Source organism: Myodes glareolus, chromosome 14, assembly GCF_982192425.1.
Source record: "Myodes glareolus chromosome 14, mMyoGla1.1, whole genome shotgun sequence".
In the NCBI taxonomy this organism is placed as follows: domain Eukaryota; kingdom Metazoa; phylum Chordata; class Mammalia; order Rodentia; family Cricetidae; genus Myodes; species Myodes glareolus.
The window spans coordinates 16,236,838-16,251,503 of NC_142039.1; the positions used below are offsets into that span (position 1 = coordinate 16,236,838).

The 14,666-nt window shown below is 45.9% G+C and overlaps 1 protein-coding gene across 6 annotated transcripts in view; it reads left to right on the forward strand.

Moving 5' to 3' along the window:
* Frmd4a (FERM domain containing 4A) overlaps window positions 1–14,666 on the forward strand; it is a 601,861-nt gene that overhangs the window by 476,139 nt on the left and 111,056 nt on the right. For all 6 annotated transcript variants that reach the window (XM_087896367.1, XM_087896368.1, XM_087896365.1 and 3 more), the window contains one exon: window positions 8,397–8,481. In XM_087896367.1, coding sequence (XP_087752493.1) covers window positions 8,397–8,481 — 85 coding nt within the window. The remainder of the gene's footprint in view (window positions 1–8,396; window positions 8,482–14,666) is intronic.

Below are 14,666 nucleotides of genomic sequence, written 5' to 3' on the forward strand. Positions count from 1 at the left end.
TGTGAATGCACTCCATCAGCCTACTTCTTTTTCACAGACTCGATTATATCAGCTTCAGCTTCATAGATTCCTCTAGCCTCTGCTGTACACACAAAAACGTGCACATGTACAATGCATACACATAAACATAAACATACACACATGCAAAACACACACATATAGACAGATAGATGCATATACCCACATAGACACATACTTATCTACAGACATACAATTACATATGCATACAGGCACATTATATATATATACATATACATGTGTATGCAAACACATGCATTACACACATATACACACACACATACACATATCCCTCAGAAGAAGAGTGACTCTTACTTCATCATCCAGTAATACAGAAACCATGCATGCTTAGGTTCCAGCCCTTCCCCCACCTCTCAGCTACTTCACCCCAGCTTTTTCCTTTCAAGACTGCATGTTACCTCAGTACCTGAGGAAATACCCTGGTGTGGTGTACCCACCTTCGCTCTTTCTCCACTTTGTGCATCTAACTGCTCGGCAAGATGGGTCTGCTTTCTCAGTTTGTAGCCGTCCGTCCCTGCTTCCAGTTCACCCAGAGGTCCCTGGAGGACTCTACCTACATATTCCAGATGCTTACTCTTCAGTGCCCCTCTGGAGTGGCGCTCTGTGGCTCTGGCTGTCGGTGACGATGCCCTTGCTGAGTGTTCAGGTCCGTGGTGCTCTGAGGCTCTGACCCCATCTGTCCCCTCTGTGCCTGGCTCGACTGTCACACTTTCATGCTGGTGTCTGCCTCGCTTGTCCTCTCTCCCTCTGTTCTTCCAGCATGTGGGTTCATGCTCACCCCTGGCTGCCAGTCCCCTCCCTTCACTGACAGCTCCGATCACTGTCACCAGGCCTGAACTCTATTCCCACATCCTTTCTGCGACTACAGATATACACCCAAATGCAGCCTGAACCCACTGATGTCATGTTTCTGCCCCAACACACACTCGTTATCCCTGTAACTGACACTAACACTCAGGGACCTCCCCCTCCCTCCTCAAGCCAGATCCCTAAGAATCAACCAACAGCACCTCCTCTTTCCCACCTGTGCCCTTTTTTTTTTCTCCTTGCTACTTCTATGTTTTCTGCATCTCAGATTTACTCCTCACCTACCAACACACTACACTGCCTGGAATTCAGGCCCCCGCAAGCTCCTCCCAGACCTTCAATCTCCACTTAGGCTCGGCCTCTGAAGTTAGCTCTCGTTTTTTTTCTCCCCGTGTGTTGCCATGAGCGCCTCTCTAGAGTGCTCAATGCTAATGGTCCCCCATTTTCAGCAGTGTGTTTCTTACAGTCTGTCTACCTCCACCTACCTGTTTGCCTTCGCTTCTGCCTGCTTCCCTGATTACATTGCTAATCACTATGTGACCAGCCATTGTTGGCTGTCGTAAGGCAAGTTCAAGCAGCTTGGGACTGAGCCTAATAAGTGGGTCAAGAAAAAAAAAATTGGAGGAAAATATAGCTATACACCCAAGGAAGTCTATGCATTTTGTTGGCCCAGGTTTGTGCCTGGAAAGATTCCTGCAGCTCTGTCCCTTGAATAGTATACTCAGCTAAATAACCTTACTTGGCCACTGTGTTTGTGTGAGAATAAATAGATTAGCTTCATCTCTTCAAACCTCCCGTTTTATAAACAGCAAGCTGAAATAAATGAACAATAGAAAAAGGACAACAAGGAACCACAGGAAACTATTATCTCGAGTGATCCTTCGGCCCTCAGGATGTCTCTTTCCCTGACTGAAAGGATGGTTGCTGCTCCCTGTCCCTCACAAGAACAATGGTGGCATGGATCTTAAATGAGGTGCCCAGCTAACCAGACCTTGCCTTAATTCAGCTGGGTGCCCAGCTAAGACTTCAAGCCTCTGAAATTCTAAACATCGGAGGCACTTGGCTGTAGAAATCCACAGCATTTTCCCGTTGTTATCGCCCCCGTTTCTCCCCTAAAAGTCAGTGCTCCAAATGTGACATTTGTGTTCATTACGGAATGAAACCACTGGCCCGTTTAATTAACACTTGCTGTAAATCTTCAGTGAGTCCCAAGTGCCAAGAGGTGGCAGCGAGAGAGACAGAGGGGCAGGGACCTGGCAGAGACCCGACTGATGTCATCTGACCAGACAGCCCATGTGTTGCCTTCAGAAGCTTCCAGGAGCTATAGAGAAGGGGTGTGACCCCCCCGCCAAGGCTGCAGGTCCTGATGCACAGCCTTCCAACTGATGAACATGGGGCCCAGACCCCTACCTCAGACTGGGATAAAATACTCCGAGCAGTGGCTCCTTTGAGCTATTGTGGGCGTGACATGGCTCTTACAGATATCTTGGCTGGCTTTGACTTCAGCTTGGAGAACGGTTGCTTCCAGCTCAGAAAGAAGCACTGAGATTTATTTCAGTTGAATGTGGGAGGTAACTTATCTGTGGATATACACTTAGTGGGCTGGAGAGATGGCTCGGGGGTAAGGCTGCTGTATAAACTGAAAACACCGCCGCTCCAAGGTGTGGTTGGTTGAGGAGAAGGTTTTCATTGCAGGTGTGAGGAAGAAAATAGCCAGAGGCGTCTGGGAGAGTGTGGAGCAGAGAGAGAAAGTGAGTGGTGTATTGAACATGGCCAGCAGACTGGACTTGACCATGAGGGATAGGGAAGAGTAAGCGATAAAGAGAAAAAGAAGGAGGAGGGGGAAGAGGAGGAGGAGGAGGAGGAGGAGGAGGAGGAGGAGGAGGAGGAAAGAGAAAAAGAGAGAGAAAGAGAGAGAGAGAGAGAGAGATAACAGGAGTATAAGGAGAAATGAGTAGCCATGGGAAGGAAGGCCATGAGTTGAAGTGAATATTTTTGTTTTGTTGTGTGTTCTGGGTTTTTTAGTGGTTTTTTTTTGGGGGGGGGGATCCGGGGAGGGAGTGGGTAGCAGGGAGCTGAGAAAAGTCGGGATGCCAGCATGGACTCTGAACTGTGTAACAGGTACTTGTAATACTGAGAGAGTCTGGAAGCCAGCATGCACTTTGGAATGCTGAAGGGTACCACTGATGGCCACTTGTCCTTTCTAGAGCCAGTGATAAGGGAGTTGCTCCTTTGGTAGAGGGAACCAGCTTCACACGCTCCTGAGGGATGATGGCTTTTGTCTGACCACCAGAATCTGGGGAAATGGGGTTTCCTTTGGACCTGAAGACGTGAGTTCTAGCCCTGCAACCCACGTGATGGAAGGAGAGGAACAACTGCATCCCTCTGACTCCACACACACACGTGGCACACATATGCATTTACACATAGCTGTTTATATTGTTATTCAAGTAGGATAAAGCCAACAGATCAAGCATTGAAAAATAGCGTGTGACAGCCCCCAAGAGAAGGTGTAATAATACTTGGAACTATGTAGGCAGGGGCACCTAGGAGGGCAAGGGGGCAGAGTGGGGAGGGAATTATGGTTTCTAGGGAATGCAGCTGATGGGCTGGGTAAGCAGGCTTGGGGTTGGCTATTCGAATGATTCTGATTCTGATTATTTTCAAACCGAGGGACTTTCCCATGTCATCTTGAATATGTCTCTGGGCAGAAGAGCAGGGGACGTGAGAGGAGAGATGGTGGCAGCCTGTGAGAGTCAACAGAGGCGGTGGAGGCGTGGCTTCAGGCCTGTCAGTCATGATTGTCATGAATCACTAGCTCTGACTTACTATGAATTGGCTGACTTTGGAGCCAGACATTTATGCATTGCAAAGATGCAGTTAGAACAGAACAGACTTTGGGTTTGCCTCACAGACCCTTGCAATGGAGGATCCATCTTTGATTTCCCTGGGATCCCCTAGGAACCTAGACCGTTCTTTGTAAACTGGGAAGTGGTCCCTTCCTTATAAGGGCAGTTAGAAAGAAGCAACAGCGCCACCTACTGCCACAGAGGACCACAAACCAGATGCTCATAAAAGCAAGGAACCAATCCAATTTTTTTTTTGAAAGAAAAAAATAATAATTTTAACTTTTCATGCAAACCATCAACTGTTCCCATTTCCCCAGAAATCTCCTCGGCCTGCTGCCTGCCCAGGGTGTGAATGGAGATGTCTCAGGTCTGTTTTTATCCAAGCATGTCGCTTTAGCACAAATAGAAAGTTCAGGGTGAATTAAATGTCCAAGGTTATGAACAAAAGCATGACAGATCCAGAGCTTCCAGGATCTTCCAAGCTGTTGTCTTGGTGATAAAGGTTAACAGGAGACTTCTTTCCAATTTCTGTCAAAAGGAGAATTTTTTTTCCCCTTCCATCCCAGAATATGCTTGTTATTTCTGCAGCCTCCTCGGACTCTCCTGCCAGATTGTAGAGATGTATAAGATCGGATGTAGACTCCAGATTCGACAATGTTACCGCCTCATTTATTTCTCCATTATTACAGCACGGGAGGCAGAAGTAGGGTGTTGGAGTCTCGTACAATATTCTCCTGAAGAAAACGGGGGGCTGAGAGTGGGGAGCATGAAGAGCATCCAGGAGAGCAGCTCTGGTGGGGGATAAGCAGGAGCAGGATAAAGCAGTGACCTTTCCACTGTGTAATAATTTGGAGTCTAAATGTGCAGAGTCTGAAATAGCTTACTCCTCCAAGCATCTCCCTCTTTATCACGCTTATTCTTTTTTCCCCCGGTTTCCCTCTTCCCTCTTCCCACTCACTGTTATTCTCACTGCCCTTGCCAAGGAGTCTTTATAAATGATGAGACTGGGAACCACCTCCCACGGCGTCCTCTGACTTCCAAGTGTGCACCATGTCAGGTGTGCATGCACACACACACATACACATCACACACAATGTTTTTTGGAGGGAAGGGGAGGTTTCGAGACAGGATTTCTCTGTCTGACTGTTCTGACCATCCTGGAACTCACTCTGTAGATCAGGCTGGTCTCAGACTCACTAAGATCCACCTGTCTCTGCTTCCCAAGTGCTAGGATTAAAAGCATGCACCACTGCCACCCGGCTCACATATAATTTTTAATTAAAAATTAATAAACTAAAAGAGATAGCTCAGTGGGCCATCTGCTGCCAAGCATGGTGACCTGAGTTCAATCCCCAGGACCTACACTGTAGGAGAAAATTGACTGTGGAAGTACTCTGAGTTCCACATCCATGCCTGTGAGTGCTCGCACGTGCACATGCGCACACACATAATTAAAGGATGAATACCTAGACTTTAAAATCAAATCATTCAACATAGTTTCCTTCAAGATGTAAAATCTGCCACTGTGTTTCAGGTTTCCCTTCCTAAAGTACTACACATGCTCCGGAGACCATTGTACAACCTATGACCTCAGGGCCCCACAATCTAAAACACCTGCTCCCAAAGCTGCAGAAAGGTGCTTTAGGGACAGGGCAGCTAGAGATCAACCACCCCCCTCTCACAGGCTTCACAAGTGAGGACCAGTTTTTAATCCTTTGGAATTTCGCAACTCTGACTTTGTGGCAAACTGCCATTGTCTATTGATGGAGGCAACCTGCGCTTCTCTGAGGGACACATGACACCAGGGTCACTAGCACATGTCCCTGATTCTGCACCGCAGTCACCACAGCAGGCTCTTCACACATTTGACAACATCATTCACTTAGTGTCTGGGCAAGAGGGCTGTGAGCGTGGCCTGCCTAGCCTGGGTCCATTGAACATAAGGAGGGTTTTTTTGCTGTTTTGTTTATTGAGACAAGGTTTTGTGTAGCCTAGACTGGCATCAAACTCTTGCCATGTAGCTAAGGATGGATGTGAACCCCCTTTCTTTCTGCTTTGAACTCCCATAGCTGGGGTTACAGGTGTGTACACTAAATCCAGTTTTGGATTGCTGCTGCAGCAGCAGCAGTGGAGGAGGCAGTGGCAGGGGTGATGCATATTTTAGTTAAAATTTATTCCCAGTATCTAAACATAAAAAGATTTCTTACATGGAGATCCACTGAGTCCCACTCTGCTCTTCCTCTTTCTCCTCCTTCCATTCCTTCCCCTCCTCTCAGCACTCCCTCCTTTTTACAATTGAAGAAAGAGAATCTCAGTACAGTTATGTGGCATGTCCTAAGTCACACAGAGCTGAGATTAGATCCCCGGTCCTTGACTTCCTCCCCGGAGTCCCTATCAGAGTGTGTCGTGGTGCTGAATGGCACTTTCTTCTTCTTTTGTCCAGTTCACCCTCTGCATCCTCCTGTCTGCTTATTTCCTAAGCCCCACACAGCCCATGCCTTCCTAGTCTAGTCTGGGTTTTACTCCAACACCCAGCCGTTCAGTCATTTGTCATCTGAAATTGCTCTACCCTCAATGCACTGGTCCTTAGACTGAATAGGCACATCATCTGATTAAAGAATTTAATAAACTCTGAACTGGTGTGTAAGGGCACGTTTAATGTAAACTTAAATACTGTCAGCATGCTTCATCTTGAGAGAAATCCCTTCGCTCCCTCTGATAGGAATTCCGTTCTCACTTGGCTGAATATGCATGAATGTCACAGCCTCAAGAGCACTTACCCCAGCCATGGGATGTGCTGAAATGAGGTCACACTTTGTGACCCTCAGGGAAGCACCATAGTAAGTGCTTGGAAGAGCCGTGTGATCACCGCCTGCTGCTCCATTGAACAGAACAACGTCTCTGTTAAAAGTCTAGCTCAACAGTGATGAGGACTAAAAAGTAACACGAAGAAAAGTAGCAGAATGAAAAATTGGAAACTGGGTAAGGGAAAAGAAAGTAGATGGTCAGAGGAGTCTGAGTATCAGTCTGCGGTACCCATGTTTGCAGTATCCAGGTCTACGGTATCCAGGTCTGTGGTCCCATGTCTGCGGTACCCACGTCTGCGGTGCCCAGGTCTGCGGTACCCACGTCTGTGGTACCCAGGTCTGCGGTCCCAGGTCTACAGACCCACGTCTGTGGTACCCACGTCTGCGGTACCCACGTCTGTGGTGTGGGTACCCAGACCTGCGGTACACACATCTGCAGTACCCTGGTCTGCGGTACCCACATCTGCGGTACCCATGCTCCAGTTGTCTGTAGAGGCTTGGTTCCAGAAAGCTTGGAGAGAAGAGTGGATGGAAGGACCTGAAGTCCTTCTGCATCGGTTTTCCTTTTATAGCTGGAGCAATCTGGTCTGGCCCAGCTCTAAGGCTGTCTATTGTCCCATCCTCATTTTCATATGCCTATGGATCATTCTTTTTTGCCACAATGAGTTTGGGTTTATTTCCATGAAAACTTTGTGTAGTTATTCCATGTGCCATTATTGGAAAAACCAAAAACATGAAAACCTCAGATGTATAGTACTTGTTTGTTAGTATTTGTTAGGCTCACACACACGTTTTTCTCTTGGGTGTGTATTTTAAAGATTTTTGCTTTGAGTTTTACATCAATGCTGAGAGTTGGTGAAACAGTTCAGTCAACGAAGTGCTCCCACCCAAACACAAGGATCTGAGTTTGCTCCCCAGAACCCACGTGAAGCGAGGCACAGGTGCCCATGCTTATAAGCCCATCACTAGGGCTGGAGGGGCAGAAGGGGCTCACTGTCTGACCACCGTAGCCTATTTGGTGAGCTCCAGCCCAGTGAGAGACCATGTTTGTTTGTTTTTAAATGTGGACAGTTCCTAAGAAACTACATTCTTTTGTCCTTTGACCTCGTATGCATGTAGACACGTATACATGTACACTGCAAATATATGTAGTAATACATACACTACAGTCACTGCCAAAAAAGCATTATAATTTATCAATTCAATATGCCCTGTATCTTATTATTATCATAATAACTTAATAGTTAGAACTGCTTTGTCCTTAGGGGTAGGACTGTTGTTACACTGCAGAAGCTCCTACATGGGTTATAAGACTTTGTTTTCAGATTTACTTATGTGTACGCATGTGCACCTGCATGAATTTGTGTGCACCGCATATATCCAGGTGCCCACAGAGACCAGAGGGTACTGGGCTTTCTGGAAATGGAGTAAGAGGCAATTGTGAGCCTTCTGAAATGGGTGCTGGGAACTAAACCCAGGACATCTAGCAAGAAAAATAAACACTCTTTGCTGGTGAGCTCTCCCTCCAATTCCAATTCTATATCTGTAATATAATGAAGATGACTTCACTATATAGAAAAACAGGAATCTTAGAATCTTAGAATTGTGTATGTCAATATCCCATTTGGCTTTTGATTTGCGTTTTCCAAGTGCTTAGTGATAGCTGGAATGTACTCTCATGTGTTTATTGGCCTTGAATGTATGTTCAGAAATTTGGCTGTACACATGGGTGTAAAAATGGTGCACCCTCAAAGAAGGTAGCAGCAGAAAGACCGGCGGCCCCTTTGTCTCTTCTTCATTCAGCACAGGAACGGCAATCCTCTGAAACTACGCAGCTCAGTGCAGCGGTTCTTCTCCTGTCCCCTGGGCCTCACACATGGTGTTTCTCTTGCAGATTCTATATAGAAAGCATCTCCTACCTGAAGGACAACGCCACCATCGAGCTCTTCTTCCTGAACGCCAAGTCCTGCATCTACAAGGTACGAATGTGCTCTCCCTGTTCAGCTTCCTGATGGAATCAAAAATATCAAAATGTTGCCCACAAGGCAGTTCTATTGATTAGGGAAAGTCATTTATAAATTCATTGCTACAAATAAATGAGAAATTGCATGCAAGGAAAGCCACCAGCTAAACAGCTTGACTTCCTCCTATCCTGCCACTGTTTTGGCTTTACAGAAGTGTTCCTCCTGGTAGAGAGGTCAAAGCAAACAACTAGTCACATCAGAGCCGCAGTCTAGAGCAGAGAGGAAAGGATGTGCACTTGCTTGCTTGTGCTTGGTTCTCTGTCTGCACTCAAATACAGTTCAGTCCTCCCCGCCTAGGGAGTGACACCACCAGCAGTGGACTGAGCCTCCCCATGTCAGTTAACTTAACTAAGACAATCGTCCATAGACAACCTGACCTAGACAGTCAGTCCCTCGCTGAGACCCTTCCCGGGTGACTCTGGGTGTGTCAGGTTGACAGCACTTCCTTCATACAGTCATCCTCTGAAGCTCACATGAAGCACAGCCTTGGAGCTTAATGGGAATTGCCTGGATCCCACCACCACCATCTCTCTTCTGTGGGGAAGAGGAGTCACGGGGAGAGTGACATATCTACTGAATAGCAGAGTCACTCTGTTGGTCAAGGGGAACCTAATTCCAATCACAGAGTTCAGCCATGGCCATGCTATGTTCATGAAGGGCACACTCTTTGCACATTGTATCCAGAGAACTTCAAATGTGAGTCCCCTGGATGCGTTCGGAAAATTCCAAGGAGAACTCGTGGCATGTGGCTTTCTGGTTCAGATCTCTGGTTGGGAGCACGGTAGTAACTTACCACACTTGAAAGCAACAGGGCAGAAATCCAGTAGCAGCTGCAGCTTTTCCTCGGGGGAGCTCTTTACCTGAACTGCCAGAGATAATGCCACCATTCATCACGGTGCAGGGTCTGGTGGAAACCAGGTTCAGCTCGCAGAGAGACCTCACTTGGCGGTAGCTGGTGACCCGGGACATATACCGGGCTGAAACCCGGAGCCTGCAGATGAGAAAACTTTGTTTTTGTTGACTGCTGGGGAAAAAAAGAAAGCGTTAATTTAGTTCCAGGTGCTTTCAAATTCCTTCCTCCCTCTAATCCCTAGTTTTCTCATTATGAGGTGGAAAGAATAATACTATCCAGATACCTTACAAACCATGGGGGCACCTGAGGGGTTTCTTAAATGAATGGGCAAGCGCTTTTTTTAAAAAGTTGAGAAATGATAATTTTAAAAAAACAACCTGAGCACTGCCCAAAAGGGGGCAGACTTGAGCTAAAGTAAAGGGCTATCCCTGAGCTTTTAGTAAGGACACTCAGACCAATTAAATTAGTGCCTGGTGCACACGTGCATAAAGGGGAAGGCAGCTGTTTCCTGGAGTAGCTTGGTTCCTCTTGGTCCCGTGTACGTGCTGAGCTTGCGGTAATCGAGGAGATTAAGTCCTCAGAAGTAAATATTACAAATTTCCCAAGAGGAGGTGCAGGTGGCCTCTAGTGCTGGCCACATTTAAAGTCCAGGTGACCCCAGCATTGGCTTGCTTGCCAAACGGAAAGTGGGAAACATTTCAGAGCCAAGCTCTCTCTTCTTAAAATTCTTTCTGGAACATGGTCACAAAAGTGACCACAAGTGATCAGGGATGAGTCCTCAAAGCTCATGTAGACAGAATCTCTACCCTGTTTAGCTCGGTCATCTAAATATTTTCTTTTGCAAACACTGACAGGTTTTACTAACAGGTTTGTTTGGATACATTTTGAGCCTTGTAAACTTCTGAGGACGGTGAAACTTTGCCAAGGAGGAAGCTGTTGCTCAGAAGCACCGGAAGTGACCAGACAGCAGTGTGCCCTATTAGCCACATGCAACAGCATGTAACAATAACAGAAGTCCTCACGGTTGTAGATATTTAGGTTTTGCTGCAACAGCCTTGGGTTCCTACCAGATAAATCTGAGTGTCTTCCACAAACTGTCTCCAAGCTTCGTTTTCCTTTTTGACTAAACAAAGATACTGCAAGATCCGACCCACACCTTCTGACAAGGCATGGAAAGTACTTAGCGCCGTGCCACGCACTTGATCAAGCCACTTGGATTCTCATACATTTTTCTTGACTACCGTTTCCTGGGCCACCTCCATGGCCCCAGGTGTATACTGAGACAGAAGGCAGGGTGACTTAATTAGTAACTTGTCACATTGTTGCCGCCCCAAACATTGATATCAGACCCCTTGCTATTTCTTGGAGACGACTCTTCCAGGGTTTTTCTTTCCTCTTGCTTGCTTGCATTTTGTGGACTCCAGGTTGAGCACAGGGCTTTACATATCTTAGGAATGCACTCTACCGCCGGGCTGTATCCAGGCTCTCTCTACTGTTTGTTTTGACAAAATGTCTCACTCCGTTATCCAGGCTAGCTTTAAATGCACTGTGTAGTTCAAGCTATCCTTGAACTTAAATTCTGCTGTCTTTGCCCCCTGAAAAGCTGGAATTACAGGCCTGCACCACCAAACTCAACTCCTACCGTGTTTTAGAGCTAAGCTGTCCAGGTGAAATAAGTTATTTACCCCCTGCTTTTTTAACAGACCTATTTCCATTCACATTTCAAAATATTAAGATCTGTTTTTGACAGGGAACAGGAGAGATGGCTCAACAATTAAGAGTTTGATTTCCAGCACCCACATAGTGGCTCACAACAGTCTTTAACTCCAGTTTCAGATCTCATGCCCTCTTCTGACCACCCTGGGCACCGTGTATGCATATGGTACACATACATACATGCAGGTAAAAGACTCACACATACAAAATTAAAAACAACAACAACAATATTTTAAAACATTTTAAAAAGTCAGGCCTTGATTTAATCGGACTGTAACTCAGTCAGGAATGTCTGAGAGACCCTGGGCTCAATCCCCAACCCAGCACAAAGAAGGGGGGCGTATTATTACTATCTGAGTAACAGAAGACAATTTAAAAGGGAAATGGGGGTGGGGCAGTGAGATGGCTCAGTCAAGGTGTTTGTGGCCAAGACTGGTGGCCTGAGTGTGACCCTCAGGACACAGACTGGAAGCAAAAAGCCCGTGAGTTGTCCTCTGATCTCCACACCTGTTCACACATGTGCACATACTGTAATCAAACAGCTGAAGTCAAACGGTTCTCAGAGGCATGTCATGCAAGCGCACCCATCTCTTCTGCTATGCAAATCCTACCCTTCGGGGTCACTTTGTTCTTCTCTCTACTATTTGCCTCTTTAATTCTAAATACATGGTCCAGTTCTTCCTTGGTTTGACACCTCTCAGTTTATTCAACTCTCCATAAGATAGGCGGAATCGGGGTGTTCTCTGTAGCACCCACACACTCCCTTCCCTAGTTTTCTCAGGGCAATATCGTACTGCTGGGTGGAAGCCATAATAGTCATTGGCATGACAGGACTCATCGGGGCATTGTCCCATGGCTTTGATTCCTTTTTTTTTAAACAATGGGTGGTTTTACCTAAAGGAATTTGTTACCTTGTTTTCCTTTGTTTAGTTTCTATGTATCCTTGTTTTTTGTTTTTTTTTTCTCAGAGCTCCCACGGGTTCCCAGATATATTTTAGTATTGGGTTCCAATGTGGCAGCAGTTCCTCAGCTCTCTGCTTTGAGTTGGTGGCTGCTGCTGCTATTGGTTTTCCTGAGAAGTCCCTCTTGGAACCCTCTGCCCTTCTGTTCCATGAACTTGGCCAGCTTTGCTACTCTCTTCGTGGGAGGCTGCTCTCCTGTCTGGGTCTTTCCCCACCCCTGCTCTGAATTGCATCATTTGTCTTCTGAGTCCTGCTTTGTTTGGTTGGTTGGTTTTACACCATTTTTGAGGGATTGAGGGGGGGTACTGTTTTCCTGGACAAGATTCTCAAGTAAATCTAGAGAAAGGACACCATAAAGTAAAATATTTGGAACCTTGTATGTCTGAAAATGTCTTTATCCCCTCCCCCGTCATACCTACTTAGAAGCTGGATTAGATATAGGGATGCAGAATGACAGCTTCTTTACCAGGTGCTGGTCTAGAAATGCCCACTGTCCTGTCCGCTGCATGTGCCACCCCTGTGCCATCTCCCAGCAGCTGGATCTTTGGGGCTTTCCTCTGCGCTCCTCTTGATCTAACATCTCAGGAGAGCTGATCTTTGTAGATACACTTGCTGAGGACGTTCTGGGTAGATGCTTTTATTCTGGCGACTCATAAATCAATTCTTTCTGAATTATTTCTATGTTATCTTCTCTTTTATCTCCATCCTCTCTTCTTGGAAATACTTTAAATTGGAAGCTAGGGCAGGTGTGTGTCCCCTTTTCCATTTCTGGCTTCTTATTCTACTTTCTGGGAAGTTTTTGTCAGCACTGCCTTCCATCACTTCTTTTGATTTTTAACCTTAACACACACACACACACACACACACACACACACTACATTGCTTCTAAGACTACCTTTGCATTTCCGAACTCTTTCTTTTAAAATATCATATTTTAGGGTTTGGAAAGATGGTCAGTAGTTAAAAGTGCTTTTTGTTCCTGGAAAGGTCTCCATTTGGTTCCCATCAGCCATATCAGGCAGCTCACAACTGCCTGTAACCCCAGCTCCAGGGGATTCAGTGACCTCTACTGACCTCCACGGGCACATGCATGAGATACACACATATACACAAATAAAAAAAAAATTTGCTATTGAAAGACTCCTGGTATCCACATTTACACTCAATTGTTAATTTAAAAATTGTACCTTAGGAATATACTATCTCTTATCATTTTGATTACATTAATTACAGTGCGTGCTCAACTTCCTCTCTGCTTCTTAGTTCATCCTTTTTCTACCTCTGCCTTTTCTGTAGGATACATCCCCACCTCCATCCCCAGCCTCTCAACCAACCCCCACCCTGGTCTCTCTTGCTGTGTGTGGATGTGTGCGTGTATGTGTGCATGTATGTATGTGTGTATGTCTGTGTGGGGCCAGGGGTGGAGGCCAGATGTCAGCTTCCATTGTCATCCTCAGCTGCTGTCTACTTTAGGTGGCCTTGCTTGTTGCAGGGGATCCTGGTCTGTCCATTCCCGAGTACAAGGGAGCCATGAAAAGCTAATGGGATGTTCTGAATACATGGGTCAAAATAGTGTCTCGGTGACACTGAGGAAGGGGTCCAATGGCAAGTCACTATGTCCATGGGGATCTGAATGTCAGTGTTTGGGTGAGGGACATACACTCCCGTTTCTACCTGGAACATGCCCATTTCTAGGGCTTAGGAGAAAAAGTGGCCTCGTTTGGAGTACAAACTTGTTTTTGTTGCAACTTCCATCCATCCAGAAGAGCTGCTTCTCAGCTCTCCTTCAGCAGGAGGCGGGAAAGGTAGTTTAGTTATTTTTCTCAAGCTTCAAACACAGTTTTCCTTCCTGCCTGCCTGCCTCCCTCTCTTGTAGTAGGAGCGGTGGGCTGCATTCCTGCCCGGCTAGCTTTACCCGAAATAATTACACGAAAACTGTATTCTTTAAAACACTGCCTGGCCCATTATCTGTAGCCTCTTATTGGCTAACTCTTACATATTGATCTAACCCATTTCTAATAATCTGTGTAGCACCACGAGGTGGTGGCTTACCAGGAGGATTCTAACCTGCGCCTGTCCTGGAAAGGAGAGTCATGGCGACTGACTGCCTCTGTTTTCTTTCTCCCACAATTCTGTTCTGTCTACTCCACCCACCTAAGGGCTGGCCTATCAAAAAGGCCAAGGCAGTTTTTTTATTAACCAATGAAAGTAACACATAGACAGTTAACCCTCCTCCATCATTTCCCCTTTTTCTGTTTAAACAAAAAAGAAACGCTTTAACTTTAACATAGTAAAATTACATACAACAAAACAGTTATCAAGCAAGAATCATAGTTACAATATTTATATCTATTTTATCTTTTATCATAACTAAGGAAAACTATAACTATAACTATAACTATAACTAACCATTCTTCAACTCCATCAAAGACTCCAGAAGGATATAATATTACCTAAGTAAACAAGAAATAAGCAAGTTCCAAAACTCTAGAAATGACAGAGACATCTCACTGCCTGGACAGTCACCCAAAGTTCTTTTGTACCATTGGGGCATCCATCTTCGGCCTAGAGGCCCATAGTATCCAGCAGACATTTCCATGAAGCATGAA